At 35.5% G+C, this 23,891-nt stretch overlaps 1 protein-coding gene across 1 annotated transcript in view; it reads right to left on the reverse strand.

Annotated features, from left to right (window-relative positions):
* Nucleotides 1-18,382, reverse strand: part of LOC102767919 (histone demethylase UTY) — an 85,761-nt gene extending 67,379 nt beyond the window's left edge. The window contains exons 1-3 of the mRNA XM_006755190.2: nucleotides 18,293-18,382; nucleotides 16,648-16,756; nucleotides 8,525-8,574 (exon numbers count right to left, since the gene is read on the reverse strand). Coding sequence (XP_006755253.2) covers nucleotides 8,525-8,574; nucleotides 16,648-16,756; nucleotides 18,293-18,382 — 249 coding nt within the window. The remainder of the gene's footprint in view (nucleotides 1-8,524; nucleotides 8,575-16,647; nucleotides 16,757-18,292) is intronic.
* Nucleotides 18,383-23,891: the final 5,509 nt, after the last annotated feature.

Genomic DNA, 23,891 nt, shown 5'->3' on the forward strand with positions numbered 1-23,891 from the left:
GTCAGAAGCTCTGCCTCCTAGGTAGCCATTGGTTCTTCAGAGCACCCACATTTGGTTCTGATTGGTCAGTTCTTACCCAGTCAGCGTCTCTGGGCTTATCAACAGGGCCTGATCAGAAAGGCAGGCTGATCAGCAGCCCTGGTGGAGGCCTGCAGAGAAATGGAGGCGTGGCTGCTGGCCAGACTGGGAGAGAAAGAGAGAAGCAAGTGCTAATCAAAAGCTGCCACAGAGGCAATGGACCAGTCCCTGCTTCTCTCTTCAGGTCTCTCTCTGGCCCTGATTCCAACACTCTCAACAGTGAGTGCTGGGGCACCACACCTACAGCAGAAGCCTTCAGTGCTGGGTTGTCATGGCAGCCCAGGGCTGACTGCAGTACTGACTTCCGGTTGGTCAAGCCTCGGTCTTATCAGTCGTTGCGACCCAGGGTTTTTATATATTAGGATAGTAAGAATTTAATTTTATGCAAAATGCTAACATTTCTTTTAAAAGGTTCTAACAACCCTTTAAGGTGGTAGAAGGCCTCATTTATAGAGTGAAGAAAGAAGGATCAGCAAGATTAAGCAACTTGCTCAAAGAAACAGAACTAAGTAGCAGACATAGAAACTGAATCTAGGTCTGTCTCCAGAGCTTACTCTTAACTACTCTATTTTTGTTATTTGATAAAATAACCTAAGACAAAAATGCCACAAAGGTAAGAGTTCTAAGCATCTGTGTATCCCCTCTTATCAGTGTGTTCCACATAGCAGAGGGGTGGGGAATGACCACCTCCGTGCCATAAGGCCCAGGAAAACATTTGGTCTGGCCCTGCCAAGGGAACCGCAGGTGGGACTTAAAATTTAATAAATCTAGGAGCTTTTTTCATAGCAACATAAATTAATATTAAGTGAATTATATTAAGCAAATGATGTTATAAATATCCAAATGGCCCTTGGCAGAAAAATGGTTCCCCACCCCTGACATAGCAGATACCCAAAAGTTTAGTAAAGTGAATCACTTTACATCACAGTATTTAAGCTCAGTTCCCTAAGTGACACAGAATTAGTATGTGGCATAGTCCCTACTAACTTGAAGCTTATACATTGTGGCAAGGAGTTAAGTTTCATTTTTCCATTAATAGTTAACAATGTAATTCAAACCTTTATTGAGCCCCTAATAAGAGCGATAGCAGAGTTATCAGCACTGGGAAGACAATAGTGAACAAAATAGGGAATGATCCCTATCACCAATGAATTTACAATCTAATGACAAAAGATTATAAAATTAATTGCATAGTAATATATTCTCAGCTACAACCAACCACATGATCTCACTTTTATGCTGCATCTAATGAACAAAATAAACTGACAAACAATGAAGCAACTGACTGTGGAATCTCAAGAGGGAAGGGGTGGAGAATTAACCAAAAAATTTATATGCATACATGCATAACCCATGGACACAGACAATACTGTGGTGAAGTCCTGGGGAGGGGGCAAGAGGTCAATGGAAAAGGTCAATGAGGGGGGACACATCTGTAATACTTTCAACATGAAGACCAAAAAATAAAAACCAGCTCACTCTTCACACAAATAAAGATAGATGACTTTACTAATAAATTCTGCATAACTTTTAAGGAAGAAATAATACCAATCCTACACATACAACAGAGAAAACAGCAATTCCCAACTCACTTTATGAGGCTAAAATTATCCTGATGCAAAAATCAGTCACATGAAGAAAATGACGAAGTAGCATCATTTATGGACAAAAGTTCAAAAATCCTTAACAAAATATTACACTAAAGCCAGCAACATAACACATGTGAATAAAAGGGGTTTATAAAAACAATGTCTGAAGAACCAGGCCATGTAATTAAGCATGTAACACGTTCTTAAAAATCCATAGGATCTCAGTAGATGAAGAATAATAAAATTTGACAAATTCAATATATTCATTGTAAATGGGTGGTGGGAAAGAGCCTCTAAGTAAAACCAATAACAGAAGAGAACTTCTTCAATATAAATCTGCAAAAACCTTACACCTAACATCATATTCAATGGTGAAAACTGAATGTTTTCCCCCAAAGATAAGGAACAACAAAAGAATATTCCTTTATATGCAACACTGTACCAAAGTTCCTTGTTAATCCAACAAGGCAACAAAAAAATTAAAGTGTATCTACAGATAAGAAAAGAAAAATTAAAAGTTCCTTTAACTGCAGACAGCATGATGAAGTACATAGAAAATCCAAAGAAATCTAGAGCAAAGCTACTAGAACTAGTAATTAGCTTATCAAAATAGAAGGCTGCTAAGTGTACAATAATCTACTGTGTTCCAGTAAAATAGCAACAAACAATGAAAATAAACTTTACAATGCCTCCAATCACAACATCAAAAAAAGTAAAGCCGAAACCTGTTTGGCTCAGTGGATAGAGCGTCGGCCTGCGGACTGAAAGGTCCCAGGTTCGATTCCAGTCAAGGGCATGTACTTGGGTTGCGGGCACATCCCCAGTGGGAGATGTGCAGGAGGCAGCTGATCGATGTTTCTCTCTCATCGATGTTTCTAACTCTCTATCCCTCTCCTTTCCTCTCTGTAAAAAATCAATAAAATATATATATTTTTTAAAAAAGTAAAATAACAGAAATAAACTTTAAAACGTGTAATGAAAACTATCAAACATTGCTGAAGGAAATTAAAGACCTAAATAAATGGTGAGCTATACCATTAGTAAATGCATTATTATTGAAATAATGTAATACTTTCAACAATAAAGATTTAATTTAAAAAAGAAAGTAGAAATTCTTCCCATATTGATTTATGCAAATAATGTGGTGCCAATCAAAACCTTAGCAGGATAATTCGACAAACAGCTTTTAAACTTTATGTGGAAGGCAAAACAAACAAACAAAAACCACACAATTTGAAAAAGAACACAGAGAACTTACAGTGCTTGATTTCAAGACTACAGCAACAAAACAGGGTGACAGTGGCTTAAAAACAGACACAGATAACTGGAACATAACAGAGGATCTAGAAATGCACACAAAATTAAATGGCCAATTGATTTTTATCAAAGAGCAAATGGTAACTCAATTTTGAAAGGATTGTCTTTCCAACAAATGATGATGGAACAGGGCTATCAATTTGACCGAGGGGGATACAGAGGGAGCCCACACATTAATGATTATCTCACATCATGAACAACTTGACAACTTGAAGTGTACCATAAACCCAAACATAATAATTGTGACTATAGAAATTCTAGGGGAAAAAAGCTGAGGAAACTTCATAATGTTGGGATAGGCAAAGATTTCTTAACAGAACACAAAATCAGAGGCTATAAAAGGAAAAAACTGATTAAATGAACTTCATCAAAATTATGTAACAGTCACTCTTCAAAAGGTACAATTAACAAAAAGGCAAGCCACAGACTGGGAGAAATTTCTAAAACATATACCTGATAAAGAGCTTTTATCCAGAGTATGTAAAGAGCCTATACAACTCAATTAATGAGACAAAAAAGAAGTTAAAAATGAGCAAAAGACATGAATAGGTAGTTAAGAAAAGAAGGACTACAAAAGGCCAGTAGCACATACAAGATGCTCAGCATCACTATCATCAGGGAAATGCAAATAAAAAGAAAATGAAAAACCATCACTTAATTACTAGAATGGCTAAAGTTAAAAAAACTGACAATACCAAGTACTAGTAGAGATGCAGAACAACTGGAAATCTCATTCATTGCTAATTGAAATCTAAACCACTGCAGCCACTTTGGAAAACAGTTTGGCATTTAAACCTACAACTGCAATATTGTGGCCACTGTAATTAGGTAGCTATTAATTTAATAACAGGAAAGAAGCAAAGGGAAGGCCAGGCATTATAAGCATGGCCATCTGGGCAGCTTCACCAGGAAGCTGCAATTGCACACACCCTGGGGAACCACCAGTCCATCCCCTGTAGATTACTGAGGGAAAGGACTGCACAAAGGAGAAGATGGGCGCATGAGCAGTGAGTCAGGATAATACAGGGAAGGTACTTGCCTGTCAGTCTAATCAAAAACAAAGATAATTAGCTAGAAGGTGTGAAACCACTGCAAACTCGTGAAATTTGAAAATACATAATTCCCAGACAAAGTTCTCTCTCTTATTCCTCTGGCTTTGCTCCTGCTTCCCTGTGTTCCCTCCATAGTCATGTGGACCATGTGGACCCCACAGGCCATGGACTGCAGCTGGGAACACAAGCTACGCTAGCCTGGTGCTGGACTGGACTGTGCAGATATGGAGTGGAAACTCTAGGCCACGGCTTTCATTCTGGCCCTGCTAAAGACAACATGGGACATTTTCCCTGGCGGGACAGAGGGAGATGGGGCCTTGGAAACCCAGGAATTTAATTCCACGCAAATAAGTATCATTTATTCTCTCATGCAAGCCTCAGAAAATTCCTTTTCTTGTGACATCCCAAGAAGTTCACTTGAACTGGTAACAGGCAGGGACGCGGAGGACAATATGACCCAGGATTTCCAAATCCTAGGTGTATATACCAAGAAAAACAAAAACCTATGCCCTCACAAAGACAAATAATGTTCACATTACTTCATTCATATTTGACCAAAAAGTGGACACAACCCAAATATCAATCAACTGATAAAAGAAAAAATTAAATGTGGTATAAGTATTGTATACTACTTAACAATAAAAGAAACACAATATTAATACATACAATATGAATGAATCTCAAAAATGGCAAGATGAATGAAAAATATCCATAACAAAAGAATACATGCTGTTTGAATCAAGTTGGGTGACATTCAGGAAAAGCCAAAATTAGAGAGAGAGAGAAAGCAGATAACTAACTGGTTGCCTGAAATGAGGGGTCAAAAGTGGGAATCAACTTTACAGGGGCACAAGGGAACACTGAGTGATGGAAATGTTCTATATCTTAATTGTGGTAATGGTTACACAACCCCATACATTTGCTGAAATGCAGTAAATTTGTACACTTAAACTATTGTAAATTATAGCTCAAAAAAGCCAGAGGAAAGAAAACCCTGATATTTTTGTGGGCTAAAGTTAATTAGAGTGTATATTTGGAAAAATAAGCCATTAAAGGACAGCCAGAGGAACTGTTAAAAAAAAAAAAGAATAGGGAAATGGTACCCTAGCACTACCACATATTAAAACATATAAAACCTCTGTAAGTAAAGTAGCATATAAATTAATGAACAGGACTAAGGAAATAGACCAGAAAATCCAAATACAAAACTGCATATGAAAATTTAGTATATAATTAAGGCAACATCTCAAATTAGTGGAAGAAAAGATAGATTTTTTTAAACAATATACTGTGTTGGCATAATTCCTCACACTATACATCTCAAACTGATCACAGATTTAAATTAAAAATGAAAAGCATTGAAATACTAAATTTAAAAAGTGGGTGAATTTCTCTAACACCTATGAGTGAGGAAAAAGCTGTCTTATGATTCAAAATGCAGATGCAACTTAAGATTGACAAATTTGACTACGAAGAAAAAAATTTCTGCATGGGCAAAAACAAACACACAAAAAGCAAAGTAAGACAAATGACAAATATCTGTGATTTCTATCACAGGAAAAAATATACCGTACATAAAATATGGCCATAGAAAACAGACAAAGAAAACAATGGTCCAATAGAAAAATGAGCAACAGAAATATTTCAAAGAAAAAGAACTACAAAATAGTCTTCAAACTTCAATTTAAAAACAACCTCACTAACAACTAAGAAAATACAAATTTAAACAACAATAAGACACCATTTCTGACCTATCAGATTGGCAAAAAGCCCACTGACATAAACTTTCCAGGTTAAGACCAAAGGGAAATAAATATTCCCAAAGGAGTGGTATTTAACAATTAAGCTTCCACCTAGCAATCCCACTTATGAAGAACTCTATATCAAAGAGTCTTTATACCAAAGAATTGCTAACAACATCATGAGAAGACACTTTTACTACTTATTGCGGTGCCATCTATAAAGGACAATACTGAAGCAACAGGTTGAATAATCTATAATAAATCATCATGACCTTGAGGTAGGCAAAGATTTCCTAGGTACAATACCAAAAGCATAAGTAATAAAAGAAAACGTTGCAAAATTGGATGTTATCAAAATTAAACATTTTTGCAGTTCTAAATACACTATCAAGAATAAAACAAGTTGCCCTAGCTAGTTTGGTTCAGTGGATAGAGCGTCATCCTGTGGACTGAAGGTACCCAGGTACGTTTCTGGTCAAGGGCACATGCCCAGGTTGTGGGCTTGATCCCCAGTAGGGGACATGCAGGAGGCAGCCAATCAATGAGTCCCTCTCACCATTGATGTTTCTATCTCTCTCCCTTCTCCCTTCCTCTCTGAAATCAATAAAGATATTTTTTTAAAAATTAAAAAAAGAATAAAGCAAGCTATACAAGCCATCAAATAGACCATCAAGAAGTAACTATAAAAGCCACAGACTTAAGAAAAATTCAAATTACATATCCAATAAGTGATTCACTGTAACAGGAATGTACCATAAAGAACTCTTACAATGCATTAATTTTTTAAAATTGATTTTAGAGAGAGGAAGGGAAAAAGGGAGAAAGAAAGAGAACCATTGCTATGTTGTGCCACTTATTTATACACTCATACAATGCACTAATTTTTAAAAAAACAAATTTAAAAATAGGCAAAGGGTTTATACAGGCACTTAACCAAAGAATATATATAAATAGGTAATGTGTTCATTAAAAGATATTCAACATCATCAGTCATTAGGAAAATGCAAATAAAAAACATAATAAGATACTAGTTTACATCTTCTAGGATAGCTACACTAAAAAACTGAACAGCCCTCTCAGTGTGCTCAGTGGTTGAGCATCGTCCTAGGAACAAGGAGGTCAGGGCATATGCCCAGGTGTGCAGGAGGCAGCCAATGGCTGATTCTCTATCATTGATGTTTCTCTCTCTCTCCTCCTCTCCCTTCGTCTCCAAAATCAATAAAAAAAATATATTTAAAAAAACTGAAAAATTCAAGTGTTCACAAGGATATGAAGAAATTGGAACGATTGCTGGTGAAACTATAAAGTGGTACGGTACTCTAGAAAACAGTTTCTAAAAATTTTAAACATAGATTTATTCTGCAACCCAGCAATTCCACTCCTAATTATCTACCTAAGAAATATAAATATATATATCCACACAAAAACTTGTACACAGATGCTCACAGTAGCATTATTCACAATAACCAAAAAGTGGGAACAGCTTAAGTGCCCATTAAGTGATGGCACATCCATACATTGGAATATTATTAGAGAGTAAAAAGGAATAACGTATTAATAGATGCCATAAATGGATCAACTCTGAAAACATATGCTAAGGGAAAAGAACAAGTCACAAAAGACCACATGTTATATGACATTTGTATGAAATATCCTGAAAATAGAAATACATACATAAAGTAGATTAGTACTTGCCAGGAGATGGGCATGGTTGCACAACTCTGGAAATTTACTAAAAGTCACTGAATTGCATAGTTAAAACAGTTGAGTTTTATGGTATGTAAATTATATTCCAATTAACTTTTTAAAAGAAAGATAAGCCACAGACTAGAGCAGACATTTTCAATACATTAAAAAATGTTACTAAAATGCATTTTTTAAAATTCAACCAATCAAAAAGAAAGATAACCTAGGCAACAGAAAAACAAAAATCCATTTTAAAAGTCTGAAATGTCAATTCAGATAAAGAAACCCCACTGGTCAATAAATTTATACATAAAAATATACATGATGTAAAAGATTAATCTGCCCAAGTGACTTTATGCACAGCTTAAACTAAGAAAATAAATGGTCAATGCTGTGCACAATTCTTCATTTTGGTAGGTCTTTTAAAAAAAATGGTTAGGTTCCATTGTCCTCCGAACTCCAATTATAGACAGAATATACCAAGAAAGATTTCCATTATAACTGTCCCATTATGCCTTCCCTTTTCAGCTTGATAAAGAATATTGTTGCAACTTGGTCTTGCTTGCTTTTAAATTCTCACACTTAATGCCCTGGCTGTTGTGACTCAGTTGGTTGAGCATTGTCCCATGTACCAAGTTGCTGGTTCAATTCCCGGTAAGGGCACATGCCCAGGTTGTGTGCTCAATTCCCACATGGGGTGTACAAGATGCAGCAGCCGATCAATGTTTCTCACAACGATCTCTCTCTCTCTCTCTCTCTCTCTCTCTCTCCCCCCTTTCTCTGTGAAATCAATAAAAACATATTTTTAAATTACAAATTCTCATGCTTACAGTCATCTTTGCCAAAAGATTGTCAGAGTAATCTAATTCTTTTAATAAAATACAAAGTGATTCATACAAAAGAGCAAAAAGAACACTCATTTTTCCTTTTCCAATCCCTCTCCCTAAAAGTAATATTTTAAAGAAATTAACAAAATTACTTAACAAACAAAATAAAAGAGCCCCCCCCAACCCCCCGCAAAAACACACACAGAGAAATAGGCATGGAAATGTGCACTAACCTTCCAGTAGTCAGATTGTAAACTGTAGTACCTCTGGTATGCAGATAATGCTGAAAGGAGAAAGGTAAGTATGAGTCACAATTATGTCCTATTTCAAAATCAATAATACAAGAAACATTATAACAAACTTCCCACCAAACCCACCACCCAGCGGACAGAGTTAAGATGAAATAATTTAGAAAACTTAGAAATCTACGCGCCCCCCCACCCCGCCCCACACACACACACTCATTGTCAAATATATAGAGTTCAAGGTTGTAAAACCATGGTCACATATCAGATCTATACAGGAACAGAATCTAGGCTACCTCTTTCATCAACTTGACCTTCCAGAGACCAAATCTAGTAAGAAAATTAAGATTTTCCAACGCTACTCCAGAATATGCTAGCTTATTTGTTTTCACAAAGGATCTTTAACTTACAAGAATGACTAAGAGCTCAAAAACCTCAAATGGCAAAAGAGCTATTTTGTCTGTGAAGCTTCCTTTCATACAATCAATAAGAAATCCACCTCAGAATTATCTTATTCCAACTCAATTCCAAAATAGGATATCCTATACCCTTAAATCTACCTCAAGGTAATAAAGGGCTCAGAAAAAAATTAAAGTAGTTCCTATCAATTTAAGAACTTGGTGAGGAGGAGGTTAAAAGACAAACAAAAAGTTATATATACATATTAGAATTGGCGGAGAGATCACTTTTTTAAAAAATTGATGAGCAATAAATAAGTCATGGGGATGTAATGTACAACATAACTATATTTGAAAGTTGCTAAGAGAGTAAATCTTAAATGTTCTCATCGCAAGAAAAAAATTTTGTGAATATGTATGGTGATGGATGTTAGCTATATTTTCTGTGATCATTTCCCAATATATACAAATACCAAATGCTATACACCTGAAACTAATACTATATTTCAATTATACCTCAATTTTTAAAAATGACTCTTAAATTTTCAAATAAGATTTTCAAAGAGTATAATAGCAGAAAATGGAAATAAGTATGTTTTAAAACTCCATTTCTAATGTTTTCATAGTCTATCAGTCAAGCGCCTAAATACATATGAATAACATAGAGAACTTTCTGAATATATTCAAATTAGAGAAGCATTAGCCAAAACATGACATATCTGAATAAGTAACTTCTCTGAATAATGTTCATCTTTTTGGCATAAAGATGTCAACCAATCTCTCTCTCTCTCTCTCTCAATTTAAAAAAACAAACAAACATGTCATGGGGTAAAGATTTAAAAAGGGGGGGCGGGGCGTACGGTATAACTGAAGAATAAAAAAGAAAAATCCAAAGCCATACTACAACTCGTTTGCAATTAAACAAAATAGAGATCTATAGAAACAGAGTGGGGAAATAAAAGGGATAAGGATTTAGTAGGTGACAGAGACTTGAACATGCTTGGAAGTATTATGGCTCTAAGTTAAGATTGTCAAAAGAAGAGAAAGAAAGCATGCCTAGTGACAAGTCCATACAGACAGCACAAGGAAGAAAAGAAACCACACTGTAGGGCAGTGATGGCGAACCTTTTGAGCTCGGCGTGTCAGCATTTTGAAAAACCCTAACTTAACTCTGGTGCCGTGTCACATATAGAAGTTTTTTGATCTTTGCAACCATAGTAAAACAAAGACTTATATTTTTGATATTTATTTTATATATTTAAATGCCATTTAACAAAGAAAAATCAACCAAAAAAAATGAGTTCGCGTGTCACCTCTGACATGCGTGTCATAGGTTAACCATCACTGCTGTAGGTTAAGGGTATAGCTTTGCCAGAAAAAGGGAGCCTTCTTCACAGTTAGATGCACTATAAATGTGATAAAGAAAAGGATGTAAAATTCAATCTATACTCCTATATTATATATTAGACCATACATTTACTTCAGGCAGAACTCAGCATTTCTCTTTTCATCCCTAGCCCAATGTGTAACACTATAGGCAGGTTAGCTGCTAGTGGTTGAGTCTATGGGTATGGAAGGGAAGGAAAGGAAAGAACACAAAATCTGTCAGTTGCACTGACTGCCATCTTTAGGTCATAACAGGTTGTGGTTGCCTAAGGTTATTAAGTCAGTAGATTTCTTTGTTTTTCTGTGGCTGAACTGAAAAACTGTATTTATACCTTGGGATAAATGCTATCTCAGAGAGCTTATATTAACTGTTTCATTGTATATAAATGACTGATGTGCCTAGCTCTCTAGTCAGCTTTCTACCTTTTCAAATCTATGTCTAAAGCACACCTTCCGTTATATATATAGCATTTATATTAATATACATTAACATTTGAAAAAAAACCCTGGACAGCATCTACCACAACAGACCTTTGATCCCATGTTCCTCTCTCCACAAGTCTGAAAAGATTTCAGATTACAGAGAGAAGCAAACAGGAAATTAGAAAAATTTACTCCTGTGTCAGTATTTTCACTGAGGTCTTCAAGTCAAACTAATACATCTACTGAAATCGAAGATTTAATACTTCTCTATCATTATTAAAATAACATACACAAGGTCTTTGTATCTCACATTTGGCTTACCACAAGAGACACCAAGTAGGTGTCTTCTTTGTGTTCCTTCAATATGTTCTGCCACCGGCTCCCTGGTTCTTAAAAGCTACGTAACATTTGCTTGTTAACTGGACACAGGCTTCTACCAACCTCGGTATGCTCACTATTGTGCTTACTTGGTTATTTCTCAATTATATTTTCTAACTCTAGGCCACGAGTAGACTGAAGAAAATTGGTGATTCTCAAATTATAAAGAAAGTGAGTGAAGGTATCAGTGGTTAAAAAAAAATACATTTATGAAGTTATATGGAAAAATAGGGTGCAATAACTGTGAATGCAATGAAAACATGAAACAATCACCTTAAACTGTATCAGTGATACATAATATTCATTCTGTGGATACTATGTCAGTATACGTCAATGTTCTGGATTTTTATATCATTTTTATTTCAAAAGTCAATTTGTATTGTATCACAAACATATATGCTATACAAACTAATTCCCAATGACTATCTGAAAGAAGCTTTAAACAAAGAGCAGATTCTTAAAAGAATCACAACCTTTACTTCCAACAGCCATAGCAATAAGTGAACCATGAAAAAATCAAAAAATTGATAATTCTTAAAGAAACCAAAGTCAAAGTTATTAAAAAAAATATGTACTTTCTGTTCTTATACTATATCTATATCTCAAGATGGAGTATTGTCATTCCAATCAAGAAAGACAAAAAAGAGAGAGCGCGCCAACTCTGACTTAAGACTTTCCCACATTAACAACGCTTGGAATGTAAGTAACTTGTCCTAGCCAATTGTAACTAAAACAATGAAAACCTATTTTGCCCAAAAGTGACAGACAATGCAACAAATGACCAATTACTTGAGGAAGGAAAATCTATCACTGGCTGGAATTTTAGGAAAAGCTTCTAGCTCACCACAAACCAGGAAGAAACTATTTTTAAACAAACCAGAAAGAAACTATTTTTTTTGTTTTTCATACTAATATCAGCAATAATTATTATATCTCCTTCAACTAATTTTTTTTTTAACTTTCAAAGCTCCTACTATCCATCCCCTAGTCCAGGGGTGGGCAACCCCTGGCACGCATGCCAAACATGGCACACCAGTAACTTTTGCTGGCACGTGAAACCCTCTCTTATAATCTTCCATTTACAATTTTTTTCTTAATATCGACTTTTTTATTTTTCAGATAAATTCACTGTAGGTGCATCTTAGATAAATAACTAATTTTCCATAACAAGTTATCTTAAAGACCATAGAAATGGATTGATGAGAGAGGGGAGTGATGCAGCAGCAAAAGTCCCACTGATAATATCAAATGGAGTCATAAAGTTTTCTGTCGGACTATCAGTGTACATGTATACATTTAAAAAATTAATGTATTTTTCATCATCATATACTGTGTTTTTGTTGCTCGAATGAATTTTATTATTTCTTCAAGGTTCTTCACATACGTACACCTTAAGAGATATCAAGTAGGCGTAACATGTTCTCAAAAAATTGGGGTTGGCACGCAGAAGAATTTTGAGTCAGAGATTGTGCTGGTTTGGGCACGCACTCACAAAAAGGTTGCCCACCCTTGCCCTAGTCTCTTACCTCGTGGTTTCTATCTTTTTGTGATTTTGCTGTATACGCTGAGGTATTCTGCTACTTGATTTTCTAAGTAACTAACTTAGTGATTACCCTCTCATATAATGTGCCACACATATTTACTTGATATTTACATATAATTCTATTAATTACACTGCTCCAAGGCTCCATCACATATATTCACAAGAATATATATGCTTGCCTTTCAGCCCAGGGTTCGCTGCTTCTCCAACCCAAAGAAGAGAAATCACTGCACCATCTCCATGGCTTAAGGCAGTTTAACAGCTCTATCAGCTGTTTGGTTCAGCTGAGGTCAATGGGTTAGCTTTGAGGTTAGGAGTGAGGAGGTATGATAAGACAATGAAAAAACCACTCAAATCCCACTTGAAGAAAGGACTGTTGGGAATCCTACATGCACTCAGCCTCCAGCAGTGAAATGCCTTAGCTGCAGAGAGCTTCCTTGCTGAAGTCACAGTCCTTCCCAGGCTGGCCCACATTCATTATCAAATGGATGGAACATAAAGACCTAGTCATCTATTCTAGCTCCAGAGCTCCCGATGGAGTAGGCCAAGGCTGTCACAGAAGTTATCTCCCTCTGTCCAATCTTAGTTCCATCCCCACCTTCCACAGGTGTTGATCCTAAAGGCATTCCTTACTAAACATCCTGTATGTAAACTCCCTCTAGAGCAGTGGTTCTCAACCTTCCTAATGCCGCGACCCTTTAATACAGTTCCTCATGTTGTGGTGACCCCCAATTTTATTGTTACAAATTGAACATAATTAAAGCCTAGTGATTAATCACAAAAACAATATGTAATTATATATGTGTTTTCCAATGGTCTTAGGCGACCCCTGTGAAAGGGTCGTTCAACCCCCAAAGGGGTCGCGACCCACAGATTGAGAACCACTGCTCTAGAGGAATCCAATCTAGACCAATTACTTTTTCAGGATAAATTCCTAGAAGCCAAACGACCTAATTAAGTGATAGCAATGTTTTTAGACTATACACATTATCAACAAGAAAGGTTAAAATTTTACAAAGCCTTTTTTCCTTCTGCTTCAAATTCATCTAAAATGACAAAAAAAAAATATTTTAATGAATAAATCTATAACAGGAATGATAATCAAAGTATACCATCTGCAGATCAGAAAATTTTTAGGAATTCCTATAAGACAGGAAGCAGATGGGACCAGAATGACAAAGAAGAAGAGAAAAACCACAATCCAAAAGTGTGAACAAAAAAGAGTAGAATTCTACCATTTTCTAGTATAAAAATAGAATCAGTTTTTCACAAGGAATTCCAAACTCAGAAAATTTCACACAACAATGACGACTCAGGACAATAAAGAACTATCTTCACAATAACAGGGCCAGTAAGTCCCCCACATACATATACTTGAGCAGTTTATTCACATGTTCACTGCAAGTCTTATGTATACTTCCCAAAAAGTTATGCTATATAATCTGTTCTCTAAAAATACATGTTTTTTTGGCTGGGGTTGGAGGTTTTCATTTTGTCCTGGTGCCAAAGAGAGAAAAGTGAAGCAGCCTGAGGTAACAAATGTTTCCAATCAATTGGTAGTGGTGGTGGTAGGGTGTGTGAGGGCTACCAGTTTTGGACTTACAGGAAGACAGTGAAGAGAATGGATAGAAATAATTCAATAATTGGTATTTTTAAAGTAATTTTTTAAGTGGGAATGTGGTCAATAAAACTTCAAGGATTATAAAAAAAACACACAAGAAATCACATCTAGGAAATAAAAGCCATCAGCTAGAAATACTTAAAAAGCATACCTCTGCATCTATCCTCTCATTCCTTTTCTTCCTATAACAAAGAATCATCCTACTGATGACCTATAAATGGCCAGTTCATCTACACAATGGTAAGTGGGTCTAAGAGCACATCTTTTCAAAGACTTAAATCCTTAGGTTACCTTTCTGTTTTCCCATTTTATTAGATTATTTCCTCCAGCTAGTCTGCCAATATAGTCCAGTTGACACATGCCCCCTACCTCACCTTCCAAAAAAGAAAAAAGCACCTTCCAAAACAAGTATTTTTGTATTCTTCATTACCTTCACAGCCAAACATTTTATAAATGGAAAATGTAGCTAAATTCATAAACTAATAGTTTTCAAAGCCAATACAGCCCTAACTGGTTTGGCTCAGTGGCTAGAGCGTCGGTCTGTGAACTAAAGAGTCCCAGGTTCGATTCTGGTCAAGGGCGTGTACCTTGATTGCGGGCACATCCCCAGTAGGGGGTGTGCAGGAGGCAGCTGATCGATGTTTCTCTCTCATCGATGTTTCTAATTCTCTCTCTCTCTCCTTTCCTCTCCGAAATCATTAAAAGTATTTTTTTGAAAAGCTAATACATATTTTAATGATCTATAAGCAGCAAGGACATAAGGCCCACATGCAAACCTAATTTTCAAGTTTGGGTCTCTATTTATGTGCTCTCAAATTACTGTGCTATACAAAAAAAAAAAAGGTGCAGCATTAAAAAATTAGATTGCACAGATACCTATTATGTTTCTTTTGTGTAATGGTTTCCTTTAAATAACTTATTAATTTAATTCAAATAAAAATATCTAATAGAGTATTAAATAGTTATTAATGTCTGTTATCCTGAAGTCAACTTGCTAAATACCAGTTTTACATAACAATCCCAAAATGTCTAAGCTATAGCCTCCTCCCCTCATTTAGATTAGAAGACAGAAGCCCTGGGATGTATATATAATCTGCTGATGGTAATGCAGCTAATGGTAAACAATAGAGATGAGCTGCTATAAACAAACAAACAAACAAACAAAAAGCAAGCAAGCATGCCTAACTCCAAAATCCATAGATTACACCTGTCTCAAACTAAAATTGCATTTTCATTAGGAAAGTGTTCACTTGACTTAACACAAAAGTGGCATAATAAAATATCAATACTAAATGCCAGCAATCCTTCACTCTAGCCCTATAATAACCTACCAGTTGTTCTGCCCACTAAACACATATGTGGAAACAAGCATAATAAATCCAACCACTCTACATTAAGAAGTTTACTACAATCAAAGGTTAAAATGTTTTTGCTTATAAAGATGCAGTTTTTGCTATAGATTTACCTTTGGTATTGAGGGAGATAATATTTGGGGGTGCTTTCAACTTCCTAAGTGAGTAATGGTTGGGGGATCAGCAGTTTAGTAAAATAAAAAGGACACTTCTTCGGGGACTACCTCCAGTTATTTAACTCACTTTAATTCTTATAGGAAAAAAAATTTCAAATGAATAAAAATCTTGTTTTAACCAATGCTCATGCTCATATCTGATCATCTCTCTGTGTTATTTACCTTTACAATAAATAACATGGCTACATATAACATTTTTGTTCAAATATTGTCTAGCTCAGTGGTTCTCAACCTCTGGCCCTTTAAATACAGTTCCTCACGTTGTGACCCAACCATAAAATTATTTTCGTTGCTACTTCATAACTGTAATGTTGCTACTGTGATGAATCGTCATGTAAATATCTGATACGCAGGATGGTCTTAGGTGACCCCTGTGAAAGGGTCGTCCGACCGCCAAAGGGGTCGCGACCCACAGGTTGAGAACTGCTGGTCTAGCCAAAATGGAAGTTTTATAGCCAGGATTAAAAAAAAATGCTGAGTTTGTGTTATTTTTCTAAAGTGACCACCAATGGCTCACTTTCTACTATGGTACAACCTTTGACGGGCAGGAATTTTTCATAAGGTAGAACAAAACGGTAGTGCACATGTAGGTGGCTATAAGTTTAACTGAATGGTCTAGAGATAATTTACAAGTTACATGAATTCTTCACATTTCCATCTATCCTGCTTTTTTCTTTCTTTTTTTTCTTTTTTTTCTCGTTTAGGATGTTCATAAGCTTACAATTTCTTAGAAGTAAAACTGGTAGTACCCTTGATAAAGATAGGGTACAAACTATCACAATTATTTTAAACACATATATAAATCAAACAGTAATTAACAAGGGGAAAAATTACCTTTTGGATAATCTTCCAATAAGAGGTTGAAGTGACCTAATTGACAAAAGAAATCAGACTCCACTTTTCCTTCAGCTTTTAAGATTAGAGATTCGTAGCAGCGAACAGCCTAGAAATAAAAAATACAAACATTTAAGAAAAAGACAAAACCCTAAAATGCATTTCCTTCCTGACATAATGCACACATCTTCCATTTAATTATCCAAGAAATCAATATATTTATTTCACCTCTACCTCAGACATACTCAATGTAGCATTCTTTATTTTATTTTATTTTGAAAAGGGGGAAGGGGGAGAAAGAAACATTGAAGTGAGAGAGATTCCTCGATCAGCTGTCTCCCATACACACCCGGACCAGGGAACAAACCCACGACCCTCCGGTGCACAAGAGGCACATGGCCAGGGTGAATGCAGCACTCTTTAGAATACCTAAGTGTTTATTAAAAGAGCCACTAGTTATTACATAAGAATTTTTCCTATCTATAAAATGAAGATGCTTTCCAAATAAGATAATGTAGGAGCACTCTGATAATTTTATTCATAAGCTATAAATCTAAATTATTACTATGGTCTCTGTTGATATAAATAAATAATATCCATCTTTCCAACAAATAGAAAGAACTTTATTAAGTTATGTGACAATTCATAGAATCGCCAGAGTAACATTAACAACTTCCATTTATACTTAACAGCTACTTTTTGCCATAACCTCTACCAGTTTAAACTGCCATAAATTGCCTTTCAACTGTCTCCTCATGATATACATCAAACCCACCAATTCTAATTCTATTCCTAATCCTTCCCCGCACTATTATACATGCATTTGCATTCATTCTCACTGTTCCTTCCCTGAAAACAAAAAAACAAGAAACAATATTTTAAGCTTATCTTTAAAAAAAAAATCCAAGAGACTGCATGAGAAAATGAACAATGGAAAGAAGATAATTCTGGACTCTGACATATTCTAGTTATCATTAGCTACAGAAGAGCCTGGGGAACTTAGCCTCTCTTTTTTGTGTATTAGTAATATTCAAAGGGCTGGCAAAAGGAATAAAATTAGAAAACTTTAGGGGCTTCTAGTCAAGATGGTGGGGTAAGTAAATGTAGTATTTGCATCCTCCCACCACCACATCAAAATTACAAATAAACTATAGAACTATCATTCAGAACCTGAAATCCAGCTGAACAGAAGACGTCCTAAAACTAAGGATATATAGAAGAAGCCACATCCAGACTGGTAGGAGGGATGGAGATGCGGAACAGGCCAGTCCCACACCCACCACATATGGCAGATAAAAATCAAGAGGGATATCTCAGCTGCAGAGGTTCATCCTGAGAAATGAGGGGTCCCAGACCCAAACTAGGCCTCTAAGCCCAGGGTTCCAGTGCCAGGAAGAGAAGTCCCCACAACTCTGGCTGTAAAAACCAGCTGGGATTGTGATTGTGTGAGACAAGAAGGAAGGATCTTAATGGGCTGGCCATGGACTTACTCCGACTCATGCCCTCTGAGCTACATTGCTAGGGCAGCAGCTTGAAGGGCACCAGGAGCGACTGTCTGGAATCAAGGGTGAGGTCTGGGATGGTGGTTTTCTCTCAAAAAGAAGTGCTAGCAGAGGCCACTGTTCATTTTCTGAGCCCTTCTCACACAAAGCCAATAGCCGGAAGCCATATCTGAGTCTCCATCAACCTGGCTAACACTGTTCACCCTGTCTTGGTGATTCCATGAGACCCCCATCCCATCCAACTTGCAGGCCCACCCAAGCTGTTTCCAGTGGCTTTTCCATACCAATGGCCTACCTTGGCTCAGACTACAGACTTTTCCTAAAATCTCTCAAACAAGCAGCATCTGCCCTTGGCCTTGCCATGCCCCATAATGTCTAAGTGTCCCAGGCCTGAAATGCCCAGCTTGGGTGACTAGGGAGGTTGTGACACTGGACCCTACAGGAAATCTACTACATTTTAGGCCACTCAACCAAGACTGAGAGACGTAGCAACTCTAATACATAGAAACAAACACTAGGATGCTGCCAAAATGAGGAGACAAAGAAACATGTCACAAATGAAAGAACAGAACAAAACTCCAAAAAAGGACTAAACAAAATGGAGACAAGCAATCCACTAGATGCAGAGTTGAAAGCAATGGTTATAAGGATGAGCAATGAACTCAGTGAAAACTTCAACATAATAAAAAAGGACAAGGAAACCACAAAAAAGAACCAGTCAGAAATGAAGGATACATGAACTGAAATGAATACTTTAAAGGGAATCAATAGTAGAGTTGATGAATCTGAGAATCAAAACAGCTATCTATATATATAAAAGGCTAAGTGACCTACAATACGTACATCCAACCATCCGGTACATATGATGCACACTGGCAATTTAAAAATAAACGTTGACTCACACATGTGCAATACATGTAAAACTCTCACTGGCGCCAATCACACTGTCACTCTCAATCATGAATTTGGTTGACACTTCTATTATAGAGAAAGGGTGACTAGCAATACTAAAATATTTCTTCTAATTAATTTTCTTTCAATGTGCATGAATCTGTGCACCGGGCCACTAGTTTGGAATATAAGGAAGAAAAAAAAAACACCCAATCTGGACAACAAAAAGCAAAAAGAATCCAACAAATAAGGATAGTGTATGGAGCCTCTGGGACAACTCTTCAAGCATACCAATGTTCACATTATGGAGTGCCAGAAGGAAAAGAGTAAGAAATCAAAAACCTATTTTAAAAAATGATAGAAAAACTTCCTTAACATGGTGAAGGAAATAGACATAAAAGTCCAGAAAGCACAAAGTCCCAAACAAGATGAACTCAAAAAGGCCCACACCAAGATACATCATAATTAAAATGCAAAAGGATCAAAACAAAGAAAGCATCTTAAAGGCAGCAAGAGAAAAGCATTTAGTTACCAACAAGGGAGTTCCCATAAGACCGTCAGCTGATTTCTCAACAGAAACTATGCAGTCCAGAAGGGAGTGGTAAGAAATATTCAAAGTGAGAAAAGCAAAGACCTACAACCAAGATTACTCTACCAAGCAAAGCTATCATTTAGAATCCAAGGACATATAAAGAGCTTCCCAGACAAGAAAACTTTAAAGGAGTTCATCACCACCAAGCCAACATAACATGAAATGGGTCTATTTTAAGAAGAAGTCTTCTTTAAGAAGAAAACAAGAAAAAAAAATTAAAAATATGAACAATAAAATGGCAATAAATACATATTGATTAACAATTAACTCTAAAAAAATAAACAAGCAGAACAGATATAGACTCATAAATACAGAGAACATTTTGATGGATGTCAGATGGGAAGGGGGATTGTAGAGAAGGGTGAAAAAGGTGAAGGGATTAAGTAGTACAAATTGGTAGTTACAGGATAGTCAAAGGGATGTCAAGTACAGCATAGGGAATATAGTCAATAATATTATAATAGTTATGTCAGATAGGTAAGATATTTATTGGGGTGATCAGTTATTAAGTTATATAATGTCTAACCACTGGGGTGTACACCTCAAACTAAAATAATATTGAATGTTGCCTTTAATTGAAAAATAAAAAAAAAATTTTTTTAAAGGAAAACTTCAAGGGTTTATCACAATGCTTAGCACTCCATAGGTATTTAATAACTTTCTTTACTTTCTCCTAAGAAAAAAAATGCTCTAACTCTTTCAAGACTGTTTCAAGCTTCAAAATAATTTTGTCAAAATTTCCCTAACAGTTTACTGTACAATGTTGTGTTATAGTGTGTTCTAGTCACTAAAAAAAGAAAATATGCATGATTTCTCAAATCTCTGGGTACAAATCCAGATTTAGTGCCCACAAAGAAAGGAACTAGAATAGCTTTCATTATCAAAAAATGCTTTCACCACCTCTTCAAAAGCTTTTGATGGGATAAGAAAATGTAATGTGGAGCAAACACCCACTTAAAATGCCTTGATTTGTCTTCTCCTGTAAAGTAAAGCCATTGAGAATTTCAAAATGTATATCTTAAAAATTTACCTGTACAAAGCACATATGGGAAAGGCATCCTAAAACAAGGCAAATCTGGGGTGATTCTACTATCCTTGAACCCTAACATTTATAACAAGACTGTCTTCAGTTCCTATTCCACTCTAGCTATCTAAATGTGCATGTGTACCAAATCACAATCACTGAAATTAATCATTGTGCTTCCTTATAATTAAGAGTCTGGATGCTACACTGAAGTCTAAGAAATTACTATAATTTGGAGGCATGAAATTTCAAGATCTTCTTTAAGACACATATTAATCCTATCTGGCTGATGCTTAAGAGTACAAAAATACAATTTATTCTAGTGCTTTTTAATATCAGAGAAATTTATAAAATTGTTGGGCTACAGAATAACAATTCTTAATTTTACATTAAATAAATGACTTTTTTAAAGCTATCAATGACATTTAAATAAAGCACTCATTAAAACAGTTGTCTTTGTTTTTTCTAAACTCTTACTAAGATACTTAGAAACTTTTCCTACTCCTGACAATTTCCTATGGATGATTAGCATTAAGTTTACAAGCAAATATGGCTTCATGGTGAAAAAAAGGATTCAAGATACAAACACAAAGAACTTTTAATAACTTAAGCTAAAACATGACAACATCCTATACTTCATCTTATCACCTATCTTGATGCCATTACCATGATCATCTATTGCCTACCTTTCATTTCCTATAAAGCAAAGAAACACATCTAAAATGAATAGCATAGCCCAGCCAGTGTGGCTTAGTGGTTGAGCATCAACCTATAAACCAGGAGGTCACGGTTCCATTCCTGGTCAAGGCACATCCCCAGGTTTCAAGCTCAATCCCAGTGGGGGGCATGCAGGAGGCAGCCGATCAGTGATTCTCTCTCATCATTAATGTTTCTATCTCTCTCTCCCTCTCCCTTCCTCTCTGAAATCAAAAATATTTTTTAAAAATATATAAGTAAATAATATTAAATGAATACTATATACAATTCTGATCGTGTGAAACATAACAACAGGTAAAAATCAGAATGAGCACATCTTAAATTCACCTAACCATATACTCGGGCTTCATTAACAAATTCATAATACAGATGGGTCACTGACTCACAGTGGTTCAATTTATGATTTTTTTTTTACTTTTACGAAAGTGATAAGCATTTAGTAGAAATGGGCTCCAGTGGTTGGCAAACTCATTAGTCAACAGAGCCAAATATCAACAGTACAACGATTGAAATTTCTTTTGAGAGCCAAATTTTTTAAACTATATAGGTAGGTACATTGTTATTAACTTAATTAGGGTACTTCTAAGGCTTAGGAAGAGCCACACTCAAGGGGCCAAAGAGCCACGTGTGGCTTGCGAGTCGCAGTTTGCCAACCACGGGGCTAGGCTAAGTTATGATGTTCGCGGTAGGTTAGGTGTATTAAATGCATTTTGGACTTGTATTTTCAACTTCTGATGGGTTCATCAGAATGTAACTCCATCATAAGTGAAGGAGTACTTGTAATATCCAACAAAACTAGCATGAAACTAACAAGGAATGTTAGTAATCAAAGACAATGCTGACATAGCCAAATATCAAATAAGATAAAAGTGAACAAGAAGGCAGAATAGTTTTCAAGAGCGTTGTGTCACCATTTCACAGTGAAACATCATGAATTTATTTGCAGTGTTTGAGGTATATATAAGCAAATACTAAAAATTTTTAAAGAGCATTTAGAGGAAAATAATGAGATAATTTCTAATACTATTACCTAGAATTAAACACAGTATTTTAAATAATATGTTTAGTCAAAAGCTAACTATAAACATAAAAGATATATAGGTAGCTTAGATTTAGAACAAAGTTCATGTAAACTTCTATAAAGCAAAACTATTTTCCGTTAAAAAGGGTTATTACTCTTATATTCTTGCTCTTTTTAAAAATTTTAAATATGCACAAGTAAAATCATCCTCATAAAGATAGAGTGAGAGTGAGTGTGTGTGTGTACACGCACATACAGAGAAAAAGGACTATAATATATAAACAAATGTTAAAAATAAAAAATCCACAGTCAGGCCATACAGTAACTTTTTATTTTGCTCATTTTATTCCTCTATATTTTCTGGAGTTTTCATAATTAACCTGTACCATTTCTATTCTTATAAAGACATCATTAAAAAAATTATTATGCTTTCCTCCAGGATTCATCTTACCTTTAGTGTGAGGGTAGTCAAAAATTTGAATAAAAATCATTTGTATCTAGATCAGCGGTTGGGCAAACTTTTTGACTCGAGGGCCACAATGGGTTCTTAAACTGGACCGGAAGGCCGGAACAAAAGCATGGATGGAGTGTTTGTGTGAACTAATATAAATTCAAAGTAAACATCATTACATAAAAGGGTACGGTCTTTTTTTTTTTTTTTTTTTAGTTTTTTTCTTTTCAAACGGGCTGGATCCGGCTCGCAGGCCGTAGTTTGCCCACGGCTGATCTAGATCATCACTCAATAGAGCACTTTCTGCAATGATATAAATATTCTATAATCTGCCCAATATAGTAGCCCCTAGACACATGTGGCAATTGAGCACTAGAAATATGGTTGGTGCAGGTCAACAACTGAATTTTTAAATTATTTAATTTTCATTTTTATTTAAATTTAAAGACAGGTGGCTATGGAGAGTCTATAGCTAGCTAATTTTTAAAGCTTTAAAAAAACTGAATATTCAATCCACATACTAAATACTAAGAAAGCAAAATTTCTTATGTTTATAAATGAAAAGCCTAAAAACAATGGAATATCCTATACTGGGGATGAGCAATGCCCTCCACAAAAAAAATCACTCTTACAGTCTATAGTTCTTTACAGTTAGTAGCTTACATATTTATAATATTTATAATCCTTACCACATACTGGGAAAAACACTGAGAATGAAAATAAACAGTTAATCATTAAATAATAGAACCAAAGGAAAGTGAATTAACATCCTCCCAGCTAGGTGAAGATCTTGGATGCCTTCCTCCCATTATAGTGACATTTTCCACAATGTTCAATATAATTTGTGTTTAATATCTGCTTTATTTTTCTTATTTGAAAAATGTGTTATCTCAGAACAGTAATATCATCATTACCCTCTATTTCTAAACCTTGATAAAGTTTAGAGCTCATGAACACAAATATATAACCAATTTATTTTTAATGTTAAGCATTAAAGTCTTTTATGATGAACTTGGTCAATTCCTAACTAAAATATGACACTTGCT

The sequence above is a fragment of the Myotis davidii genome, unplaced genomic scaffold (genome assembly GCF_000327345.1).
Source record: "Myotis davidii unplaced genomic scaffold, ASM32734v1 scaffold1673, whole genome shotgun sequence".
NCBI classification, from domain to species: Eukaryota; Metazoa; Chordata; class Mammalia; order Chiroptera; family Vespertilionidae; genus Myotis; species Myotis davidii.